The sequence below is a fragment of the Amborella trichopoda genome, chromosome 13 (genome assembly GCF_054954075.1).
Source record: "Amborella trichopoda isolate Santa Cruz 75 chromosome 13, AtrichopodaSantaCruz75HAP2 v2.0, whole genome shotgun sequence".
Taxonomy (NCBI): Eukaryota; Viridiplantae; Streptophyta; class Magnoliopsida; order Amborellales; family Amborellaceae; genus Amborella; species Amborella trichopoda.
The window spans coordinates 440,519-461,853 of record NC_142348.1 but is presented as its reverse complement, the minus strand read 5'-3'; the positions used below and the strand labels follow the sequence as shown (position 1 = coordinate 461,853).

Genomic DNA, 21,335 nt, shown 5'->3' with positions numbered 1-21,335 from the left:
CGACGTTTCAAAGTATTTTATTTTTAGTTTTTTTTGTACAAATTGTATGAGTATGAAATTTGGTACGTGTCATCTTTTCATTGGGGTGCACTTACAAAAAAAATTAAAAATAATTATTCAATAAAATATAATTATTCTCTAGTGCGAGTTTAGTAGAGGAATGGGCATCCAAATTTGGTGTCAAAATAGTTTATAGAAAAAAATGAAACATAAAATAATGTAGAGGCATGACATTGTGATTGGGGCAATCTTAGCCCTCCATTCAGAATTGACGGTTGGATAAGGAGAAAGATATAAGTTTTGCTGTAATTGACAGTTGGATAAGGGGAAGTATATGAGTTTTCTGCTGTAAGGGAAGCATATAAACTCGCCTTTTGTATAGAGCCTAGGCTCTAAACAATTGCCTACCTTCAAGTAGTGTCGAAATCTTTGTAATAGCCTTAAAATATATTTATAAAGTTTAAATGCCTATGAAAGCTTGAAGATGTTGAAAATCGATGGTCCAAAAATTCGTTACAAAATACACTATTTCCAAAACTCGTAATTCTTTTTTTTTTTTTTATGTCCATACATCTTGATGTCGAGATGATCAATTTAAAGATATTTGAGCATCAAAACAACCTCTTCTAGTAAAACTTTTGACATAGGTTCAAATTTGATTGTTTAGAGCCTCGGCTCTATATAAATTTTTCCCTTATTAAAATGATTTATTACAATTTTATATATTTGTATCAATAGAGTTAAAACGATATTTCATTGATGCAAAGCCATATTTTTACCTTCCATCAAATTTAAATCTATTATTTTCTCTTAAAAATAAGTACGACTAATTTTAACGGCTTAATTCAAATTTTTACAAATATTTGAAAGAAATTACGTCGTCTTGCTATTGGAAAGGGAAATACCTTTGTTCATTTTTAAAAAAATTTAAACAATTTGTAATTCTAAGTACAAAGTTTTATGCTTAAGAATAATTTGTACCTTTTAATTACTAAATTTTGAAAACTTCAAAAATTTATTAATCTGGACGATAGCGTTTAATACCTGCGACTTCCGATCTAGATCACCATCTGGACAAGAATCGGCCGAGACTAAATCCAGACTGAGATGGTATGAGTCCTGGTCCACTTTCCCTGAAACCCTTGTACATATGTTTTCAAGTTTATCTAACATTTTATTAGATTTCCTCTAAATTGCTATCCCATAAACTCTTGTTTTAATTTTATTGGTTGATTAATATTGTTGTTTGAATAAGCGATTCAAACCTGTCTATACCCGATCCTCGAATTGCCAATCCAGTAATTTGACAAAGATCTACGGGTAAATGATCCGCCACACCGATGCGGGTTTTGAAACAAAATTTTTACATGTAATAATTCTAGAAGAGAGAGTTTTCAAAATATACTTATCTACTATTTAGGATATTACACGTATTTTTATGGAGTTCTCCGAATTAAATTGCAATATATGATAAATAGAAAAAGTTTATATAAAGTTGCAACTTTAAAATGTAGAATTACAGATGTACCTCAAAAATCTATTGGAAAATGTTGCTTTAATGTTTAAAAAACCTCTAATTGATCATTTCGACATCAAGATGTATGAATATGAAAGAAAAAAAAAATTTGAGTCTAAAAAATAGTGCATCTTGCAATACATTATCTAGATCGTCCATTTTCAAGATTTTCATATATTTATGGATCTACTTGATTTTAACCATTTTTTTAGTTTAAAATTTTATAATTAGATATGAAAATAGATTTTCCCATAAGGTAAAATTACAAATAACCCGCAATCATAGACTTCCTATGCAACTTAACCCAATCATACTTTCTTTCTCACTTTTTACCCCAAAATATACTTTCTTATCAAATACCCCTAAGTAAAGAAATGTTCATTTGTTTGGTCGAAAATACCCTTTTCCGTACATATGGCTGGACATTCACGTAGGCTTACACATTGTACCAAAAGCTACATGGGCTGCCGGACCATCATGTACCAATTGTCGAACCCCGTTAAACTTAAAAAAGTGCTGAACTGTTTTTTGACATTGCCCGACCACATGGGTTTGTTGCCGGACCGGATGGGTCTATTGTCGGACCACTCTTTGGCAGTGTCAGACTGCATGGGCCTATTGTTGGACCGCTCTTTTGCAGTGCCAGACTACATGGGCCTATTGTCGAGCCGCTCTTTGGCAATGCCAGACTACATGGGTCTATTGCTAGACCGTTCTTTGTCAGTGCCAGATCGCTTTGGGATATTGCTAGACCGCCTTTTGTGTTTTATGGGAAAAGTTATGTAGTAGGTTTTAGAAGAGAGAGATGGCATTTTGGTCTTAAAAACTTTAACTTCTTGCTTGGGGGTTGTAATTTGCTAGAAAAGCTTCAGTAGGGTAAATATAGCGATACAAAATTTTAGTTGGGGGTACGTTGTAAACATGTTCGATGAAAGGGGTCTTTTGTAATTTTCCCTTAAATGAAATAAGGAAAAGTCACGCGAATAGACGGTGTAGAAATTTTTTTTAAAAAAACTTACATTTTAAATATTGAAAAATTTATTGTTTTTCATACTCATGATCATCTTAACCTATATCATGAATCACTAAAAAGTATGGATTAAAAAATCCATTAAGATAGATTCAAGTGGGGCGAACAATCAATCCACTTCTCATTGAGAGCGATTCGTGGATTCTAGTGCATTCCCTTCGCGGCCGCTATAGGTCTCCCCTTGAATCTCTGTACTACGACAATAAAGTGCCTTTACCACTTCGATGCCCGCCCATGGAGTATTACGCATATCTATCGAGAGGCCAACTTAGTGCCCGATCACTTTGCCAAGAGTGTTGCAAGTCTCTCTGAGGCCACAGTTTGGCTTGCTGAGCCATATGATTTTCTTTCTCCATTTATTTTTTTTGATATGGCCACGACTTTGTATGAAAGAACTGTGCCATAAACTTTGTATCTTTTTGCAACATTGTTTCTTATTGATGAAAAATGGGTAGGGGCTCAAATCCTCACTTACTTACCAAAATATACGTATTTAAACCAGCGATTTAAAAAACACTAGGTCGGCACAGAATGGCCTGGTCGGACCCGGGAATCGGTCACCCTGTGGTGATTTTATAAATATATAAGAAATCGTCGGGTCTAGAAGAGAACTAGCGATTCGCTTAGTAAAACGGAGTGTTGCTACAGTAAAAATGTTGATTCACCGATTCAAACCTATTATTGATCGGTTCACAGTTTTTGCATGTGTTTTTTTGCCGGTTCACTATTTTTTTTGTACAATAAAATGGCAATCTAGACTGGTTTTTGCGTTGCTCGATCCCAGTCACCAATCCGTTTTTAAAATCACTAAATAATCAAATTAAGGTGCACCTCAAAATTTTATCATAAATGTAACTTTGATATAAAAAATTCTTAAAGATGACTCGAGAATCATTTTTTATTTCTAATCATAAAATTTTAAAACTAAACAAATAGTTTAAATCAAGTAGATCTATAAATACATAAAATATTGAAAATAGATATCTTTTGCTTTTCATATTCATACTTCTCGATATCGAAATGATGATCAATAAAAGAATTTTCCACACTAAAACAACCTTCTATGATGGATTCTTAATGTGTACCTTGAAGAGCCATTTGGAAACCTGTAAATCTATTACATAAAAATAGATTACATGGAAATATGACATTCTCATAGTTTGAATATACTTTAATGGTAAGGAAAAGAAAAAAATTACTTGAGATTTCCCAAAAATAAAATTAGCAAATGGTAGAGGGCCTTACCTCAAAAATCATATATTAGCCCCATCTTCTACGATTAAAAGCTAAAACACCAAATATCACACAGTAACCCCAACCCCTCAAAAATCACATAAGAGCGACATCTCCTTCAACCCGAAATATCACACAGTATCCCCATCACCTCAAAAATCACATATCAACTAGCCACTAAAACTCGAAATATCACACAACAACCCGAGCCTTATTTTCTGCGACTTTATTTTCAGATATCCAAAATAAAAAAAATAAACGGATTTGGGTTCTTTGCTAAGATCAATTTGTTTATTTTTTGGTTTTTTTTTTTTTTTTTTTTGCTGCTACTATTTATTGATAAATTCGAAATACTTGAGTTCACTCATAGAGAATCTCAAATCAATGCGTTTGAATTGTTTTTTTTTAAAAAAAATTAATTTACCTCTTCAATCTTCTCTAATGCCCCAGTATAATTTCTCCTCCAATATATCTCATTTACTCATAAAGCCTTTTAGGTTACTGTCCAAATTTTTTTTTATTCTTTTGAATTTGCCATATAAGTTTTCTGGAGAGAGATAATAGCACAAGAAAAGAAAACATAAAAAATATAATAACATATATCTCATTTACTCATAAAGCCTTTTAGGTTACTGGCCAAATTTTTTCAAACTTTTTTTTTCTTTTGAATTTGCCTATAGAAGTTTTTTGGAGAGAGATGATAGAAAGGCTTTAACACAAAAAAAAGAAAACATAAAAACTATAATGGCTTATCATAATAAAAGTATGTTATTTCAAAGTTTTAACATCTTGAAAATATGTGATTTCAAGTCAAGACACAAAAGCATACAAAAGGTGTGGCTAATTCTTAGGTCTGTTGCAATTATAAAGTTTAAGCTGCATATTAATGGGGATTGTACCTTCAACCATGTCTTGGATATAAAGTAAAAAAAAGAAAAAATTGTTGGTTAACATTTTTTAAATTTCTTTTAATATAGTTAAACAGTAACAATGTATTTATCAGGTTACATCTACATCTAAAGTTGCATTTATGTACTACTAAACAATAAGAATCTATTTGCAATAATGTATTAGGCAGTAATCTACCATATCCGTAATATATTTAAGAGACCGACGATATATTTGCAGGTATCCAAACGCCCCTATTTCTCCATATATTTGCAGGTATCCAAACGCCCCTAATTCTCCATAGAGTACATTGGTAAGAATTTCGCACTCTGGTATGTCACGTGTGTATGATCATCTTCTCCATGGGCAGGAACTTGCACGTGCTACCATCGTTTATTCTTCTGGTCCCTATCGTCGTCTTGGGTCCCCCACCCTTAAATTTTTGTGCTCTCTCTCTCTCTCTCTTTCTCTCAATTTTATGTGCCGGCGCTCTCTCTCTCTCTCTATTAGTTGGGGCTTACTTGAGTTGGAAGAGAGGGTGGGTTTGTTTTCTTCAATTCGTTAGGTGGGTAATGGTCCTGCCTTTTTCTTGAATTAGGGTTTTCCATCTCCTCACCGGCTTCTTCTTCTTTATCCTCTTATTCTTTTTCTTCGTGTTCATCATAGTTCATGGATCCCTTTGTTAATGAATGTCTTTTGTGTGGTTTTTCTCTTTAATAGCAGGGAGTTTCTATCATGGCTTCAGTGGCATTTTTATCTTCTTCTCTGTTCGTCTCCCGTTCGTCTCCTTTCGCTAACAATAAAAGGACGGAGAATCGCACATTCCTTCAGGGTGGAGTGGTAAAGCCCGTTTCCTTTCTCAATGGCTCGCATTTGTACTCTCTCTGTTCTCGATTCAGATTGTAGTTGTTTCTTTTTGGATATAGTTTTTCTTGACATGTGATTAGTTAATTCAGTTTGAATAATAGTTTTGATGTATAGTTGATAGCACAAGTGACTGCAAATGTGCTTTTTCTGTTAATTTTTTTGCGATTCCATATTACAGGTTGTTTTATTTTCTTCATTGCTTTGAGGGTTAGAAAATGACAGTTTAACAGCAATAAGTTGTGTTAATTCTTATTACCTTTTGCGTTCAGTTGTGCTGTTGATTGTGTATTTAATTTTTTGAATGGACAAAGACACTTGTCATTCTGAAATGCTTATTCACCTTGATGGACTAAAAGAAAGAGCAGAAGTCGTCTATAAGGAATTTTTTTGCACTGAGTGCACCGCTCAACATTTCCATCCTGCATGTTGGTCAGAGGGGCAATAACACTGCTGATGGCCTGGCCCAAAAAGGGGCCATCAGCAATACCCTAATTCTGAATCACTCATAGGTGGGGAAGCCAAACTCAAATTTGTACAAGAGTTTTACTGTTTTTCGAGACCACATAATTTGTATATGGTCATGTGCATAAGATTAATATGCTCTTAGTTTGGCAATCTGTATATGGTCATGTGCATATGATTAATATGTGGTTATTCTATTTTAATTATAATACAGTCGAGTTCTTCAAAAACAAAAAAAACAAGCAGTTTTGAATTCTTATCATCATTTCCCTATATCGGCAAAGTATTGAATCATTGGCAATTGTAGTGAAACAACAGGTTAGTGGAAGAATAACTTTTTTTACCAGTGGTGGCTGTTTGTTTCTCTACCGTATCTTATTTGTTTGTTTCTCCACCGTATGTTATTATGACTTGAACTACGGTTCTACTTTCTCTTTTTTTTGCGATAACTGAAATGCACTTTTTTTGGCCCGAATATTAATTTCTAAGAGTCTCAATTCTATAGCCGTTTCTTTTTTTCTTAAGTGTAACTGATTTGTGCGTATGGCTATCCATATTACTGTTGCTTTCTGGTATCATTGCCTTGAAATCATTCAACTGACACTCTTTAAATTTTGCTTTTGATGACTAATGTCTTGCTATGTGTTCCTGTACTATTCTGGGAAACTGTTCCCCAATTGCAGGTCATGGAGAATGATATATCCTTTTAGTTTAGGGCAAGTGTGCTATACACTCTCTATTGAATTAAGTGATGCATGTAGTGGAGAGAATGGAAACCGCTATTGGGGTCATTCTTGTTTTTTAGGTCTCATTCCATAAGCCTCCATTTCAAGGATGAATATCAATGGATATTGGTTTGAATATCTTATGCTTATCCTGCAGTTTGTGTTGACTTCAACCTAGCCTTGTCATTTGCATCTTGTTTTACCAAATTTGAATCTTAGTGGCTGCTTCTGTAAATTCATAATGGGACAATACAAACCTGTTGTTTCGGCTTTGGGGATAAAACTAGATATTTTGTTATTTCTATGTAGTTTTTGAACTTATTCTCTCCTTGCTTATGCATTTGTGGGTACTTTGTGGGCTTGGGAATCACTCATAATCTTTTAGGTAATGTGCTTCTCTGATGGCATTCTCTCTCCCTAAATTTTCTGTTCTTGGATGCGGTTTTTCCACTGAGATGTTCTTGTTTTGGTTTCTACAGAGGTGTAAATTCGTGGATGCTGTTTTTCCACTGAGATGTTCTTGTTTTGGTTTCTACAGAGGTGTAAATTGGTGGAACCCTTGCAGTTTTCTAATGGAAGCCCATGCATTCCAGCGTTCAATGATCTATGTGGACCTGATTTTTTGCCTTTGAACTATTCTCGTGATTTTCTTTCAAATAACGATAGAAGATTGCGCATTTTCTCGGGCACAGCAAATCCTACACTTTCCCAAGTAAATCCCTCTATATTTCAAATTTGAAATAAGTGGGAAATCTGATAAAAGATAACCATGAAGACTGTATTTCATTCCTTATCATGTGAATGTATCATTTGTTGCTCCTGCATTTCTTTGTTATTTGCACATAGGAAATTGCATGCTACATGGGCCTGGAACTCGGGAAAATAAAGATAAAGCGATTTGCTGATGGTGAAATCTATGTTCAACTGCAAGAAAGTGTAAGAGGATGTGATGTGTTCCTAGTGCAACCCACCTGCCCTCCAGCGAATGAGAATCTCATGGAGCTTTTAATAATGATTGATGCATGTCGCAGAGCCTCTGCCAAAAATATAACTGCTGTTATTCCATATTTTGGATATGCAAGAGCAGATAGAAAGGTATTTCTAGCTCTAAATCTGTAATGAACTGATTAGCTTATTTATCTGATTCAATAATGAAGTTGCAATTTTTTCTTATACATTACTGACCTGAGATACAGTGTTGCTGTACCATCTACTTTTTATATCTCTCCCACGTGACTTGAATTCATTGATGACTTATATCATCCTTTCACGTGTATTTCTTCTTTCTGCTTTATCATGTCAGTCACTGCATGGATTTTTTCCCCCCTTTTTTCTTCTCTTAAACCATCAACTTGATTGGATCTTGGTCATATTGATCATTAAGTTGATGGAACTAACATTACATTAGCTCAATCATGTTGATCATGCCCTGATGGTTCTTATGTTTATCACTAACTTTAGGCATTTTATTCACACCTTAAAGTTGGATTATGTGCTACTTGTATGTTGTAATCAGCTAATTATATGCATACACTTTTCTCTGTTAACTTCTGCTGTTCAGACTCAAGGACGTGAGTCCATTGCGGCCAAGCTTGTCGCAAACTTAATTACAGAGGCCGGTGCGAATCGTGTTCTTGCATGTGATCTTCATTCTGGCCAATCCATGGGGTACTTTGATATTCCTGTGGATCATGTGTACGGCCAGGTAATTTGTTAATATTCCATACTCGAAAGTTAATGCTAGCTATGTTCTAAATAGCCATTTTTTAAAAAATGAATAGACCGCCATACCTGTATGCAAGATTTCGCACATATTTAAATTCAATTAAGTTTGGCCTCTTCAAAAGATGAAAACCTAGTAGTTGGGATTGTTTGGTCATTTACTATTTGTGGGCATCTGTGTAGCCTGTGATTCTGGATTACCTGGCTAGTAAGACGATTTCATCGAATGATTTGGTTGTTGTCTCACCTGATGTGGGTGGTGTTGCTCGAGCTCGCGCTTTCGCCAAGAAACTATCTGATGCACCCCTTGCAATTGTGGATAAGAGGCGCCAAGGACACAATGTTGCTGAGGTAATGGAAGCTACCCAAGTAGGACAAAGTTTACGTCTGAACTACCCTTTCCTGGTCATATCCTGTTATCTTATGCTTGTTTTGCATTATCTTTTAGTTGCAGAAGTGTGGCATTTGGAATAGTCTTGGTGAACTTGGATAATTTTTTGGACCTTATATTGACCTTTTGACCTTGTCTCACTTGTATCCTATGTATTTTCTCTTTTTTTTCGATTTTTATGCTTTCAAAGTGTTATTGAGAAGTGATGAAAGGAGTGTATCTAACTTGGCCATATGCAGGTTATGAACTTGATAGGGGATGTTAGGGGAAAGGTTGCTGTAATGGTGGATGACATGATTGATACTGCAGGTGGGCCTATCTGAATTCATGCCATTAGAATTCATCGGCCTATTACAAAACTTCCCAAGAGCCTTGAGATATTACTCTCTGCACTTGCTGTCTAACCTTGCTTGCATGTGTTTTGATTGTTGTGGTGTTTTATTGCTTGCCCACAATGCCAAAGATTGCGCTGAGATAGATTCTAATTTAGATTTTTGTTACTTTTTTGTGGTTTTGTTTTTTAATTAAATTCTATCATGCACTATTGTCTTTGTTGTCTAGAAGAAAATGATTAGTAGATAACTGGTGTTTTTAGGGACTATTACAAATGGCGCTGCGCTTCTACATCAAGAGGGTGCAAGGGAAGTCTACGCATGCTGCACACATGCTGTTTTTAGGTATTCACAAGCCATTACATACTTGTTCTGTTAGATTTTGTAGTTGTTATCTTTGAGTTAAAGTGCAAACACAAAATATGAATTTAAGAAACCATTTTTGAACTCCCTAACAAGGTTATTAAATGCGGGATGTGGTGGGAGGTGCAAAGGGGTCTGATGCACACTGTGTCTCAATGAGGCTGTGATGGGGATGCATCACATCCTACGGCACAATAAATAAATTAAAAAAATTATGAGATTTATAAGAACATAAAGAATAACACATATATGTAATCATGTGATAGTTATCATTGTAATTTATTATTCATCTCTAATGTGGACCTTAGAGTTGCTGGTAGATTTACTGGGACATTTTCTATCTATATTCTTTAATGTAATTCACATGTAAAATGAAACGATCTAATCCATTTAACCCTGCTCATGGGTCATATTTCCTTCCACAAGTGCGGCAAGGGACATGCTGCCTCAATGTTGCCGCATTTGATTACTATGCTCCCTTATGGCCTTATGTTTCAGACCCCAGGCCTGGCTGAGCATAGATGAACTTCTTCTTATGGTGCTTTAAAAAGTGACCTTCGAGATTAGGTGTAATGTGGCTTTTTAATACAGGCAATAATTTTCTCGAGTATCTTCCCGTGTAATGTGTCTTTTTAATACAGGCAATAATTTTTTCTGTTCTGTGAACTTGTAGCCCTCCTGCTATCGAGAGGTTAGCAGGAGGTCTATTTCAGGAAGTCATAATCACAAACACCATACCTGTGATGGAGAAGAACTATTTTCCTCAGCTTACCATCCTTTCAGTGGCCAACCTTCTTGGCGAGACCATCTGGCGTGTCCACGACGACTGTTCTGTGAGTAGCATTTCCCACTGAATATCTCTTTCTCCCTCCTCTGATATATAGGAATAATACCATTCCTTAGAAAATTATATATGCTGCTTTGTAGTTTATTAGTTTTCCTGGTCACCCCAGTTCCATTTTAGTTATTGTTTTGTTTTGTATCTTTCTCATCCTGTTCATCCACCCCACTTATGGTAGTTCTTTCTTTTTAAAGCTTCCCGTATGCATTTGGGCTTTCCTGGTTTTGAATGCATAGATTTGGTTCTCATTATAATTGTGGTTCGTTCCATTCATAGATTATCTTCTTCCAATCTGTCTCTAGTTGCTTGATTTTTAGACAATATAATAATCAAATGGGATTATATACTACAAGACTATTTGCCTTTGTACAAAGGGGTTACAATCTCCCCTAGCTGGGCGGCAGGGGTGTGCTATTTCCTCTTACAAAGTTAAAAAAGACTTTCTGGAACCTTGAGCAAGGTCACTGGTTAGGGGTGCTTACGGCCTATTTGCACCGAAGGTGAATAGTCTTTCTGTATACTTTCCTTAAATTATTGAGGGTGTGTTGACACTACATTGCTTATGCGTATTTCTATTGTTAGGGTGGGTTTGAACCCTATTCAAGCTTGGGCATTGATTGATCGCTCTGGTGATGATGAACACGAAAAATCGATTTCCTTCACTCTCATATATACGATAATTTGTATTTGCCCCTCAGAGCTTGCTCTCTCGTTCTCTCGGCTTGATTGGAGTGAAGCTTTTGGATTGAGGGGCTTATTGGTTCTGGTCTTTTTCTCAGGTTTTAGCTATCAGTTGAAGCTCAAAAAGGAATTATAGGAAAATGATGTTTCTTTTTTCATCATTTGTTTTTTTTCGTCCCATCTTTTTGTCAATGGAATTAATTAGGGGAAATTTTGTGAGACACTGAACTATTTTGTACATGATCAGCATTCACCAAGGTGGTGTACCGACTTGGACCTTTCTTTCTCTCTCTCTCTCTATCTAGGTGTACAGTGAAATTTCTGGGAGCGCACTTGCTTGCTCTCTTGGGAAAGCTGAAATAAATTGTGCCATGAATTATTTTCATTTTCTTTGTTATTTTGAAGTGATGATGCTGAATTTGTCTTTCATTTTTCCTTTTTATTGAAATGGATTTTTTTTTTCTGATCGGTGATGGAATCTAAGAGGAGGGGTCTCGTTACCAATGGACTGGTGCTTATTTTACAATAGGAAAAGATTTATATAAGGCTGCAACATTAAATGTTGCAGTAAGACGCACTTCAAAACTCTCATCATAAAAGGTTATCTTGGTGTTTAATCGATTATCTTGACTTCAAGATTTATGAATATAAAAATAAAAAATATATTTAAATCCTAAAAATAATGTATATTGTAAGACATTATTTAAATTATCCATTTTCAAGATTTTCGAATGTTTATGGATCTATTTGATTTGAACTATTTTTTGAAGTTTTAAGATTTCCGTCCTATGAATTTTTGCCACCAAAATTATAATTATGGTAAAATTTGGAAGTGTGCTTTAATTTGATTGTTTAAAGTTACATCCTTATACAAACTACATCCCTCAAAAGGGTTTGGCGTAAATAATTAGTTGCAGCTCACTAACAAATTGTGTATGGTCCCATGGATTAAATGGTGTCAGTGCTCTGAATGAACGAGAAGATTGTAATCATGGTCGTACACTTTTTAAGTAGTTAGTAGGAAAGGATCACATGGCGCCGCTCAATTTCCCAGTTCAAGAGATATTTTACAGAAATTAATATTTAACATTTGGCATTGTATACACAATTCATTAAAACCACTTGATGTGAAATTTAATATTTTAGATAGTTTGAGAAAATTTCTTTTGAAAATTGAGCTTAAACAATGGAGTAATTATAGCCACCCAATTTCACATCCCAAGGTTAAATTTAATGTGATCATTTTATATCAAAGATAAATGGTCTCATTTTATATTTAAAATTTTATCATTTTTCAACTACTCTTTAACACAGGATTTAACTTTGATGCCTCTTTATGAAATTAAATCAGAACATATGAAGACAATTTAAATAGTTTATTGTGCAATTGGATAAATTTCTCAGAATTTAAAGAAAAAGATAGGGCATGTTACTCTAAAGTCTCAACTAATAATACGTAACAAAAAATATTAATAGAAAATTCAACTTTTGCTGCTCCAATGCGCGCATCCAAGTCATCACCCTTTCAAAGTCTGCCTAGACTTTGGAATCCCATTTCTAGATAGGAGAAAGACTCAGAGAATTTTGCTTCGAAACAATGTCGGCGACGAGCAAATTTAATATTTTATGTAGGAGTGAGACTCGAGAATTGTGGTTCGCGGCAAGGCAACGCAGCACTCCGATCCGAGGGCTTTGACAAGGCTTAGCCACACGGTTGCTCGCTGTAAACGATGGCTGAGGCTTGGGCTTGGCTGCTTTTGAATAGAAATGGGAGGCCACCACCCGTAAACGATTAAAATTGATTTTATACAAAACATTACATCACACTTATCTATATTTACTAACACATAATTCATCACACTTACTAACACATATAATATTAGTACGCATTTAAGAGCCGTTCAAAAGATTCTAGCCAATTTTTCCACCTCAATGTAAATCTACTACTTAAGAACGGTATAAAATGAAACCTCTGATCACAGCGGATTCACTATTTTTATTTAAAAAAACTATTTATTTGAGAAAAATTTGTAACCCCTAAAATATATATGCCTAAGCATAGTCCCCCCAATACTTGTTAAACGCTGCAACCAAATAAATTACTATCCTCGATCCTTTTACCTAGTTTTGCTCATAATTCTCTCCTTAAATAAATAATTTGAGATGGTTTCTCTCTCTCATTGAAAATTTAAAATTTTAGATAATTTCATGCTTCAAAATCTTGAAATAATATCACATTCTAAAATTTCAATTTTGTAGTTTCTCATTCTAAAATTTTAAACATGTTATTTACTACCCTCCAAATAAGGAATCTGTGGAAATACAAACTGATTCGTCAGAATTATTAGTTCGATCCTCCATGCATCCTCCGCCGCCGGTGATCCCCAAAGATTACATGTATATTCACCATTTTCTGATCGTTTTAAAAATCAGTTTCTATCACGAATTTTTTTTTTTCTCAAATTTTTAAAATATTTTATCTGGTTCTATGAGCCAGCTAAATTGCCATCCGACACACCGATCAGAACCAGCCAGTTATTAGGACTGGCGTTCTTGGACACAACCATGTTTTTAAAACTTTGTTTTGAAGTTTTGAACAAAACAGATCCGTTATTATCATGAATGCTTCAATTCCAAAAAGGCTGTAACAACATGCAAAGAAACAAAAATGAATGTTGAGAAAAGAGAAAAGACATGGCAGGGAAAGGGGAAGAGAGGTTTTTTCTTTTTGAGGCTAAAGAGAGTTATTATATTGATGGGGATATTAAAAAGGATTGAAAGAGAGAGAGAGATGGAGGCAATCAGAACCTGTTGGGATATAAAACGAGACATCATAAATTGTCAGTGGATTGACAGACGTTTTTCTCATCATCACTTTGCCTCCATTCTCACTCACTCACTCAAATGAAGATATGATAAGATGAAGAAGAGGGGTTCTCACTCAGAACTTCTTAGAGGGTTGTGTAACCGTCATAAAGAGAGAGAGCTCATCAGGAACACGTACGTTGAGCATCATCCTTGTGAGATAAAAAAAGAACCAGATTCAAAATAAAAGGAAATTGTTAAAGAAACAAGGGGAAGGGGAAGGGGAACGATAGAAACATTAAGCAAACGAAAACAAAAAATACGCCAAAAACACAGAGACAGAGCAGAGCAAAAGGCCCGTCCAGAAACACCGAGCCAAAAACCAAAGGGAACTCTGAAAGAGAAAACCGCCGCAGGAAACTTATATAGAGGCACGCCAATCCCAACCCTAAAAGATGCCCAAGTAAAATGCCCCTCAGAGTTCATTAAATCTCAAATATGACCTTCTCGGCCGTCCTGTCCCATTCTTCAACAGGTTCAAATCGTTCCATCCTTTTACTTTCGATTAAAACTCACCAAAACATTATGGTGAAACCTTTCAAATCGATCATTTCAATCTTGACCGTCCGTTCGTTGTGGTTGTGAAAAGGGTAACTCATTATCTAAACTCTTCATTTCGCCTCAAAAATAAGTTTTCATAGATCCTTAGGATTTTTTTATATATATATATATATATATATATATTTATTTATTTATTTTGTTTTCATGAAGCTTGGGCCTCGAAAAAACTACATCCTTTAACTTTACATATCTCACTTGGGTACAACCTTAAACATATCTTAATAAATGATCCGTTTGCCCCAGTTCAAGATTGTGAGTCATTCCAGTGATTTGTCTTTGGTTGAACTTGTGTGTTCACAGTAAACCCCATCATTTGACTCACTCAACTTATGTGCGTCAATTATCAACAGTACCCCTTACTTGTTCAAAGGTCTCGACGGCATTTTAGTTATTTTTATATTTTTTAAAGATGTATCATGACACTTAAAATGTAGCTATCCAAATGTCCATTTAAGTGCTATTTTCCCCATAAAAAACCCCAAGTTAGGAATGTTAATCCCACGAAATAAAGGTATGTCAAAGTAAATCGAAATGTTTTTAAAGCTAAAACCAATGGAAATTTCAGGGCTTCTGGGAAGGTAAACCCAAATGAAAACATATTGCATTAAACCAACAACTTTTGACAACTAATTCTTGTACTAACTAAATCTTGCATCACAGACGCCCTTAAAGCTGAGCTAATTGATTTTTGTAATTCATTTCTAAGAATGGATAATTTGACGTTTATAAGTTAAGATAAAAACTAAACCTTATGAATGGGCAATTTGCCATTTATTTTTGAAACAAAAAGCTCACAATCTCACTCGTAGCTATCAAACATGAAATTAAGCAGCTAGGAGTATGTCGGAAAATTCGATAAAACGTTTTAAAGGATTTTGAGCACGGTAAATCACAGACCCCCAACCACCTGATTTCAAGTCAAATGGAAAGGGGACTGCAATTTTGTTGTAGTATACTCTCTCCATGTATTTTAAGATAAAACTTCATTTTCTCCAAAAGTCTGATTTCACGTCAAATGGAAAGGTGACTGCAATTTTCTTGTAGTATACTCTCTCCATGTATTTTAAGACAAAACTGCAATTTCTCCAAAAGTTTGCACCATTTGTCTCACTTAAGCTAACCTAATTGATTTCTGTAGTCAATTGTTAGAAATGTATAATTCGGTGTTCATGTATTAAGATTAACAAAATATATATATAACTTTTTAATTAACTTTTGTGAATGGATATTTAACATTTGTGGGCGACTACCAACCTTACGTAGGATCGACCAAGTTAATCTTGAATTGCTGAGGAAGTGGATGGTTACCGTACTATTGGGAGCATGCATATCAACATGTGCCAAATTCAAGCAAGCAGATTCTTTGACAAAAAATTTATGTTGCTCGCGGTTTTCCAAGTAGTAGGCTTTTCCAACAAACTATCATTTTCCATCCTTTTATATGCTTTTTTCTGTTCTCTCCTATATTTTACTTTTGACCTTTTTTAAGTTTTTTACTGATTTTTCTGAATTTTCCTATTTCATTTTCTTTGGGGCTTCTTTCAATCTCGGCGTGGGCTCCAACGAGTGGACTCAGACTTGCCCAAGTAACTCAGCCAATCTTGGGCCTGAGGTCCAAGCCCAACTCTAGTTTTGTAGGCATTGGATGCAACCAAATGTATCAAAATGTATTGAGAAGCCATCAATTTGATATCTGAACCCAGACTGAATAACAAATTGTGAAGATTCATTGGTAATTAACAACCATACTGCATTTTCAAGTTCTCTATCTACAGGTGCATTTTTTTTTAGAACACTAATAGCAATACAAAAACAGCAAAACAGGACAGAAAGAAATTGTGGAAAGAAAAAGATAACTGTGAAACGAAGGCATAAAAAGAAATCTTAATTTCATTAGATTCTCTTCTTTTAATGTGTGTAACCTCTAGACCACCAAACTTGAGAATCAACTGCTGCAACCCACCTGAAACCATCTCTTAAAACAAGAGAGATTACTGTAACAACTAATCAGGATATATCATTATACAGAGAAATAGCTCAAGCAAAGAATTTCGGAGGATGCTTCATGGATTGTAAATTGAGATAATGTTTCTTTAGAGAAAACTATGATGATAAGAAGTAAAACATGCATCCATTTTACAATGCTAATTATTGGTCTTCTTTTTGTTAGTTTTACAATTTAAAGTCTCTCATGGAAATTCAAATGGTCGGATTGCATTTAATCAAAATATCAGTGGGTCTTACAGATTAAATGCATGCTGGCAAGGCAAGCAAATAAACCATGTTGGATTGCAAAGGCTCCCTGAATTCAGAATAGGAATGTGATATAGAGATACTTTTCTCTGTAGCTCTGGCTACTTCCATTGACAGAGCCACCACTGAAAGTGGTATGGAACTCTCATTATCCTTTTATGATTCCATAAACAATGAGAGAGAGAGAGAGAGAGAGAGAGAGAGAGAGGAGTTCAAAGTCTGAAGCTACACCTTATTTTGTTTGACTATTGATCTGAGAAATTCTATTGGTGTTTCTTATATGGATTGCTGTCCAACTTCATGAAACGAAATCCCATTATATCTCTGTATTCCCCTGTCCCTAGGCATCGGGAACAATAATCCAGGCCACTTCCACCACAAATCCTGCACCTGCCCAAATTTGGGTCACACCATTAAACACCACAAAGGCACAAAGATTGCAAGCGAAACATAGACCAGTCTACAAGGAGCAGAGCATGGGGATTTGCTACCTCACCATTTAGGCCATTCTCCTTTAGGAAGCATAGGAAGATGCACACAATTAGTCCTGCCTGCAAAATTCCAGATATTAGATCATGATGCAGTCTCACGTGTCTGCACTCCTACACACACAAACATGGAGAGAGAGAGAGAGACCTCTTCCTAGACAATGGCGGCAATCTACTCTTGCAGTCCCTTTGCAAGTATCACAAGGTGGATCTGGCCTCTTTCTTCTCTCTTTCCAGACATTTGACTGCATTACCATTGCTATTGTAGATATCAGAAGCACACATATAAAAGAACCATAGACGATCAAGCGTGACAATTGAATAATTACTAATCATAACCAATATAGTGATATTCATCAATTATGAAAACTAAAACCCTTGAAGTCTCATACATTAAGAACTCGGCAAGAGTAACCTCTTGGCATCATGCATATAGCATATATTTGGTTTGAAGTTGAGTAATAAATAAAGAATAGTCAGAGGATGAGATAAAACTCAGGAGGCACACTGAAGTTTTTGAAAGAAAGACCTATGTGATCTTTTACTGGGAAATACATTTTTTTTTTTTTCTTCACCCTTTTCTTTTGGCAAAAGATCATTTACATGTGGTCTCTATTATAATAAGATAAATTTCAAAATAAAATGAACATAACAATAAATCCAAGATCTTAACAACTTGATGCCATTGAAACAACTATGTACTGTGCTTGAAAATAAAAGATAAGATTGCAAGAAACAAAAAGAGGAAGAGTGCCGGAGATTACCTCAAACGGGCTTATAACACCCCACACCGTGTCACCACCATCCGATGGCGGGATCAACGGTCTAACTTCAATCTCAAACCGGAAAAGCAAATTGCAGCTAAGCCACACCAATGGAACATGAACCCCTTTGATCACAAACTCAAACCCTAGGTGAATTATCTTAGCAACCTAGTTTGAGAGAGATTGGTTCTCTTTTTGCTAAACCCTAAAACCTTTAGTCATAAATCCATATCTGAGAGATAGGAGAGAAGAACTCCATAACCTAAACCCTTAGGTTCTTTCACAATGTGAGAGAGAGATCAAATATGAGAGAGATAAACTTTCTTAAGAGAGAGAGGTAGAAAGATAAGGTGTAGAGATGTTGGGTAGAGACAATATCTTTTTATAGGCTTTGAATAAGATTAGGGTTTCTTAGGGTTTTTTTTTGGCTTGCCTCGTCTTGTGAGATTGAACATAGACCGACGATCAAGGGTGACTTGTGGGGTGAGAGATCTGAGCCATCCATTTTATAGATGGGTCATCAACATTATGGAAGGTACATGAACCATTATCTCCCTTTCTTAAACCATTTTTCCATCAATAAAAATTAAATAAATTAAATCTAATAAAAAATATTGTGCATACCATAAAATAACACAAGTCTACTCAATCTTTCCACAAAATCTTTCAAAGATATATGAAGTCAATATTTAGTCAATATCTTCCAACAGTATGGCCACATGCCATATCACCAAAAAATAGGAAAGAGAATAAGGGTGAGGCGTGCCACCCAAGGGAGGCACTCATGGGCCCCACCTTCTAAAAATATGGAGGGTCCATGTACACAATGGGCTCCCATGATATTTTTATATATTTAAAATTAATAAAAGGATGTTAGAATATTATTTGAATATTTAAACAATTGTAAAATCAATATCTTTAATTTTATAAATCCAAAAATTATAAATAAAATATCCAAGGATTCATAAAAATTCAAATAATAATCTTAAAGTAATTTTCATCATAAAACAAATGCAATTAAATTAATTTGATGGGAAAAAGATCCATATGGTTTAGGAATCAACAATCATGGGGCACTCCACATTCAACTATGGACTACAGACCACACTTGCTTTATCAAACCGAGCCAGTGTTTCTCATAACCCACAGTCCAAGCAGGGGCTCATTAGCGGGTCACCAAAGTCCGGCCGATGAGCCAAGAGATCGCAGTCCCAGTTTGTGGATTTCAGGTCCTCCCTTAGAGACAAGTCAAGGTTACTAAGATTTTATACGACCACAGCTCTATGGCGCATAGGGATATCTCTCGCACATGCATACGCTTCACCCTAAAAGGTGGATTTCTGGCTTTCCCGAACGATCTATCGATATGCATGTCGTGTGATGGTACATAGATGAGATTTTGGCCCCGGTCTTTGTAGGCCACCATTACACACAAAGGTCACACAGTCCCTCGGCTCACTCATCCGGACATGTTCTCCGACCTCATCAAGGGCTAACCTATAAACCCTCATCGGTTTGTTCTTCATGCCCAGATAACATGGGTTTTTTCCAACCGAATGGCCTAGATCGTCAAGCACAGTTTGGTAGCTGCAAACATCGTTTGCTTAGTATGGCTCACGAGGGACCACACTCCCATTGAGTTCATGTTCCACTATATCATTTCATTTTACAAGCATGCATAAGGCCTTTAAAGGCCACATAAACCCAACAGTTTTCATACAAAATATTTGCAGCCTATCAAAAAGAACCATATTCATCAAATCGTGCATACACCACCTCCTACTCTTACACCTATAATATAATAAAGGGCATGATATCAGAGCACACTGCACATATGCATCTTTGAGCTTACAATTTGCTTGATGGATTTATACAAGACCATGCTGCTATTTTTTGCATAGGTTGCATTGGTGTTCCTCAAAGAAACTTAATCTCTGACTTGTACCGGTTGCGTTAGTCTTTGTTTATGGGGTGAGCTTTTAATTTGTCTCCATAACATAAATGTGTTTAGAGGCATCAAACCATCTAATCTTGATTGAATAAGAGTGAACCCATATCAATGTTACACATTAATTATAGCCTGACAGATATAAGAGTTTTGAGTACAATATTACATATTGATTATAGCCTGACAAATATAGGAGTTATGAGCCTAAGATTTTATTTTCATCATTGTTTTTATCACAATGCCAGCCATGCAAACATGAATGGGTGGCTATGGGTCTTTAGACACATATATTCTAGAGCCCGTTCACTGTCTCAAATATACATACACTTGGTAGAGCTCTCATCAGGAATTTTGGGTTGTTGAATAATGGCTTTTGAAAATCTTCCTTTACTGGTTATCATAGTAAAGAAGAAATATTCAGTGTCTATTGGAGGAAAGACAAGACTTGAAAAACAAGAGAGAGAGAGTAAGATAAGAAGCTCTCTCTCTAAATTCTTTAAGCACCTAACAAAGAACAAAATGAAAGACCGAGATTATTAATTAAGCAAGCAATCAAAGATGCAGAGATGAGATAGGAAGAAAGTAAGTAACCTCAGTCCTTACAACCCACGAGGGTTTTGAAAGCCGCGAAGAAGAAGAAGAATGTGGAGGAATTCCTTCTTCTTCTTTATTTTGCTTCCGTGGGAAGAAAGGAGAAGAAGAGATGATATTGTTGTTGTTATTTTCAAGTGGTACTGCTGCTGCTGCAATTGCAGATGTAAATGTCGCTGCTGCCATTTTCTTTTATGTTATGTTACCCTCTTCCTCCTCGTCTAGAGTTGAGCTCTCAAACTCAAACCAGTCCACTCATTGTAAAAGTTCGGTAAGTTCTTGATTTGAAAAAAGTTTGTACATGGTTACAGCCTTGTACCATAGCTCAAAAATCATAAAAAATAGTGTTTAGAAAACTTTCCAAATGGACCTTGAGATGTCTACATATACGAATATAAAGAAAAGGGAAAAAATTTTACATAGAACTGGGGCTCAAATTAGAGCCCCCCTCAAAAACTTAAATAGAAGAGGCATTTCCCAAATATCTTCAAATTTCATTGGATTTTGGAAATAGTGCATTTTGTAAGGTATTTTTGGATCGTCAATTTTGAAGCTTTCATAGATGTTCCATCATTATTTTTTAAGCTTTAAATTTTATAATTAAATATTAAAATATATTTTAAAGCTATAACAAAGATTTCTAGTATTGAAACCACATTTTTGGATATTATTTGAAGGTTCGCTTTACTTTGATTGTTTAGTGCCTCGGCTCTATACAAATTACACCCAAAGAAAAATAACTTTCTAAGTCCTAAGACTAATTCTAACAAGTTAATTATAACGAGTTATCTACATGATCTATTTTTAATATTTT

The 21,335-nt window shown here is 35.3% G+C and overlaps 2 protein-coding genes and 1 non-coding gene across 34 annotated transcripts; 1 reads left to right on the top strand and 2 right to left on the bottom strand.

Moving 5' to 3' along the window:
- The first annotated feature begins 4,860 nt into the window (after positions 1-4,860).
- Positions 4,861-11,436, top strand: LOC18437403 (ribose-phosphate pyrophosphokinase 1). 26 transcript variants are annotated; one of them, XM_020669154.2, is made up of 11 exons: positions 4,861-4,980; positions 5,388-5,507; positions 7,260-7,433; positions 7,568-7,816; positions 8,283-8,426; positions 8,627-8,794; positions 9,074-9,143; positions 9,430-9,511; positions 10,203-10,362; positions 10,724-10,870; positions 10,953-11,436. In XM_020669154.2, exons 2-10 carry the CDS (start codon positions 5,403-5,405, stop codon positions 10,823-10,825), a joined length of 1,254 nt encoding a protein of 417 aa, XP_020524813.1. In that variant the 5' UTR covers positions 4,861-4,980; positions 5,388-5,402; the 3' UTR covers positions 10,826-10,870; positions 10,953-11,436. The 26 variants fall into 26 exon arrangements, 23 of the variants coding, with proteins under 23 accessions (XP_020524813.1, XP_088712173.1, XP_088712175.1 ...); XM_088856044.1 differs by having other exon boundaries at positions 4,892-4,943; positions 5,391-5,507; XM_088856042.1 differs by having other exon boundaries at positions 4,900-4,943.
- Positions 11,437-12,704: 1,268 nt separating this feature from the next.
- Positions 12,705-21,052, bottom strand: ENA (DnaJ/Hsp40 cysteine-rich domain superfamily protein). 7 transcript variants are annotated; one of them, XM_020669207.2, is made up of 5 exons: positions 20,522-21,050; positions 17,367-17,463; positions 17,227-17,281; positions 16,962-17,120; positions 12,705-12,805 (listed from the first exon to the last, which is right to left on the bottom strand). In XM_020669207.2, exons 1-4 carry the CDS (start codon positions 20,705-20,707, stop codon positions 16,994-16,996), a joined length of 465 nt encoding a protein of 154 aa, XP_020524866.1. In that variant the 5' UTR covers positions 20,708-21,050; the 3' UTR covers positions 12,705-12,805; positions 16,962-16,993. The 7 variants fall into 7 exon arrangements, with proteins under 7 accessions (XP_020524866.1, XP_020524867.1, XP_020524864.1 ...); XM_020669208.2 differs by having other exon boundaries at positions 12,705-12,802; XM_020669205.2 differs by lacking the exon at positions 12,705-12,805 and adding an exon at positions 16,183-16,471 and having other exon boundaries at positions 20,522-21,052.
- LOC148778925 (small nucleolar RNA snoR14) lies at positions 13,849-13,931 on the bottom strand. Its single transcript, XR_016048697.1, has one exon. It is a non-coding gene; the product is annotated as a small nucleolar RNA snoR14 (small nucleolar RNA).
- Positions 21,053-21,335: the final 283 nt, after the last annotated feature.

Excerpts from the sequence above, each read along its gene's own strand:
- LOC18437403 (XM_020669154.2), top strand. The coding sequence starts at position 5,403 with ATGGCTTCAGTGGCATTTTTATCTTCTTCTCTGTTCGTCTCCCGTTCG. Across the intron at positions 8,427-8,626 it reads TGGATCATGTGTACGGCCAG|CCTGTGATTCTGGATTACCT; the intron begins GTAATTTGTTAA and ends GCATCTGTGTAG. Across the intron at positions 8,795-9,073 it reads AAGGACACAATGTTGCTGAG|GTTATGAACTTGATAGGGGA; the intron begins GTAATGGAAGCT and ends GGCCATATGCAG.
- ENA (XM_020669205.2), bottom strand. The coding sequence starts at position 20,707 with ATGGCAGCAGCGACATTTACATCTGCAATTGCAGCAGCAGCAGTACCA. Across the intron at positions 17,282-17,366 it reads CCGCCATTGTCTAGGAAGAG|GCAGGACTAATTGTGTGCAT; the intron begins GTCTCTCTCTCT and ends GGAATTTTGCAG. Across the intron at positions 17,121-17,226 it reads AAAGGAGAATGGCCTAAATG|GTGCAGGATTTGTGGTGGAA; the intron begins GTGAGGTAGCAA and ends AAATTTGGGCAG.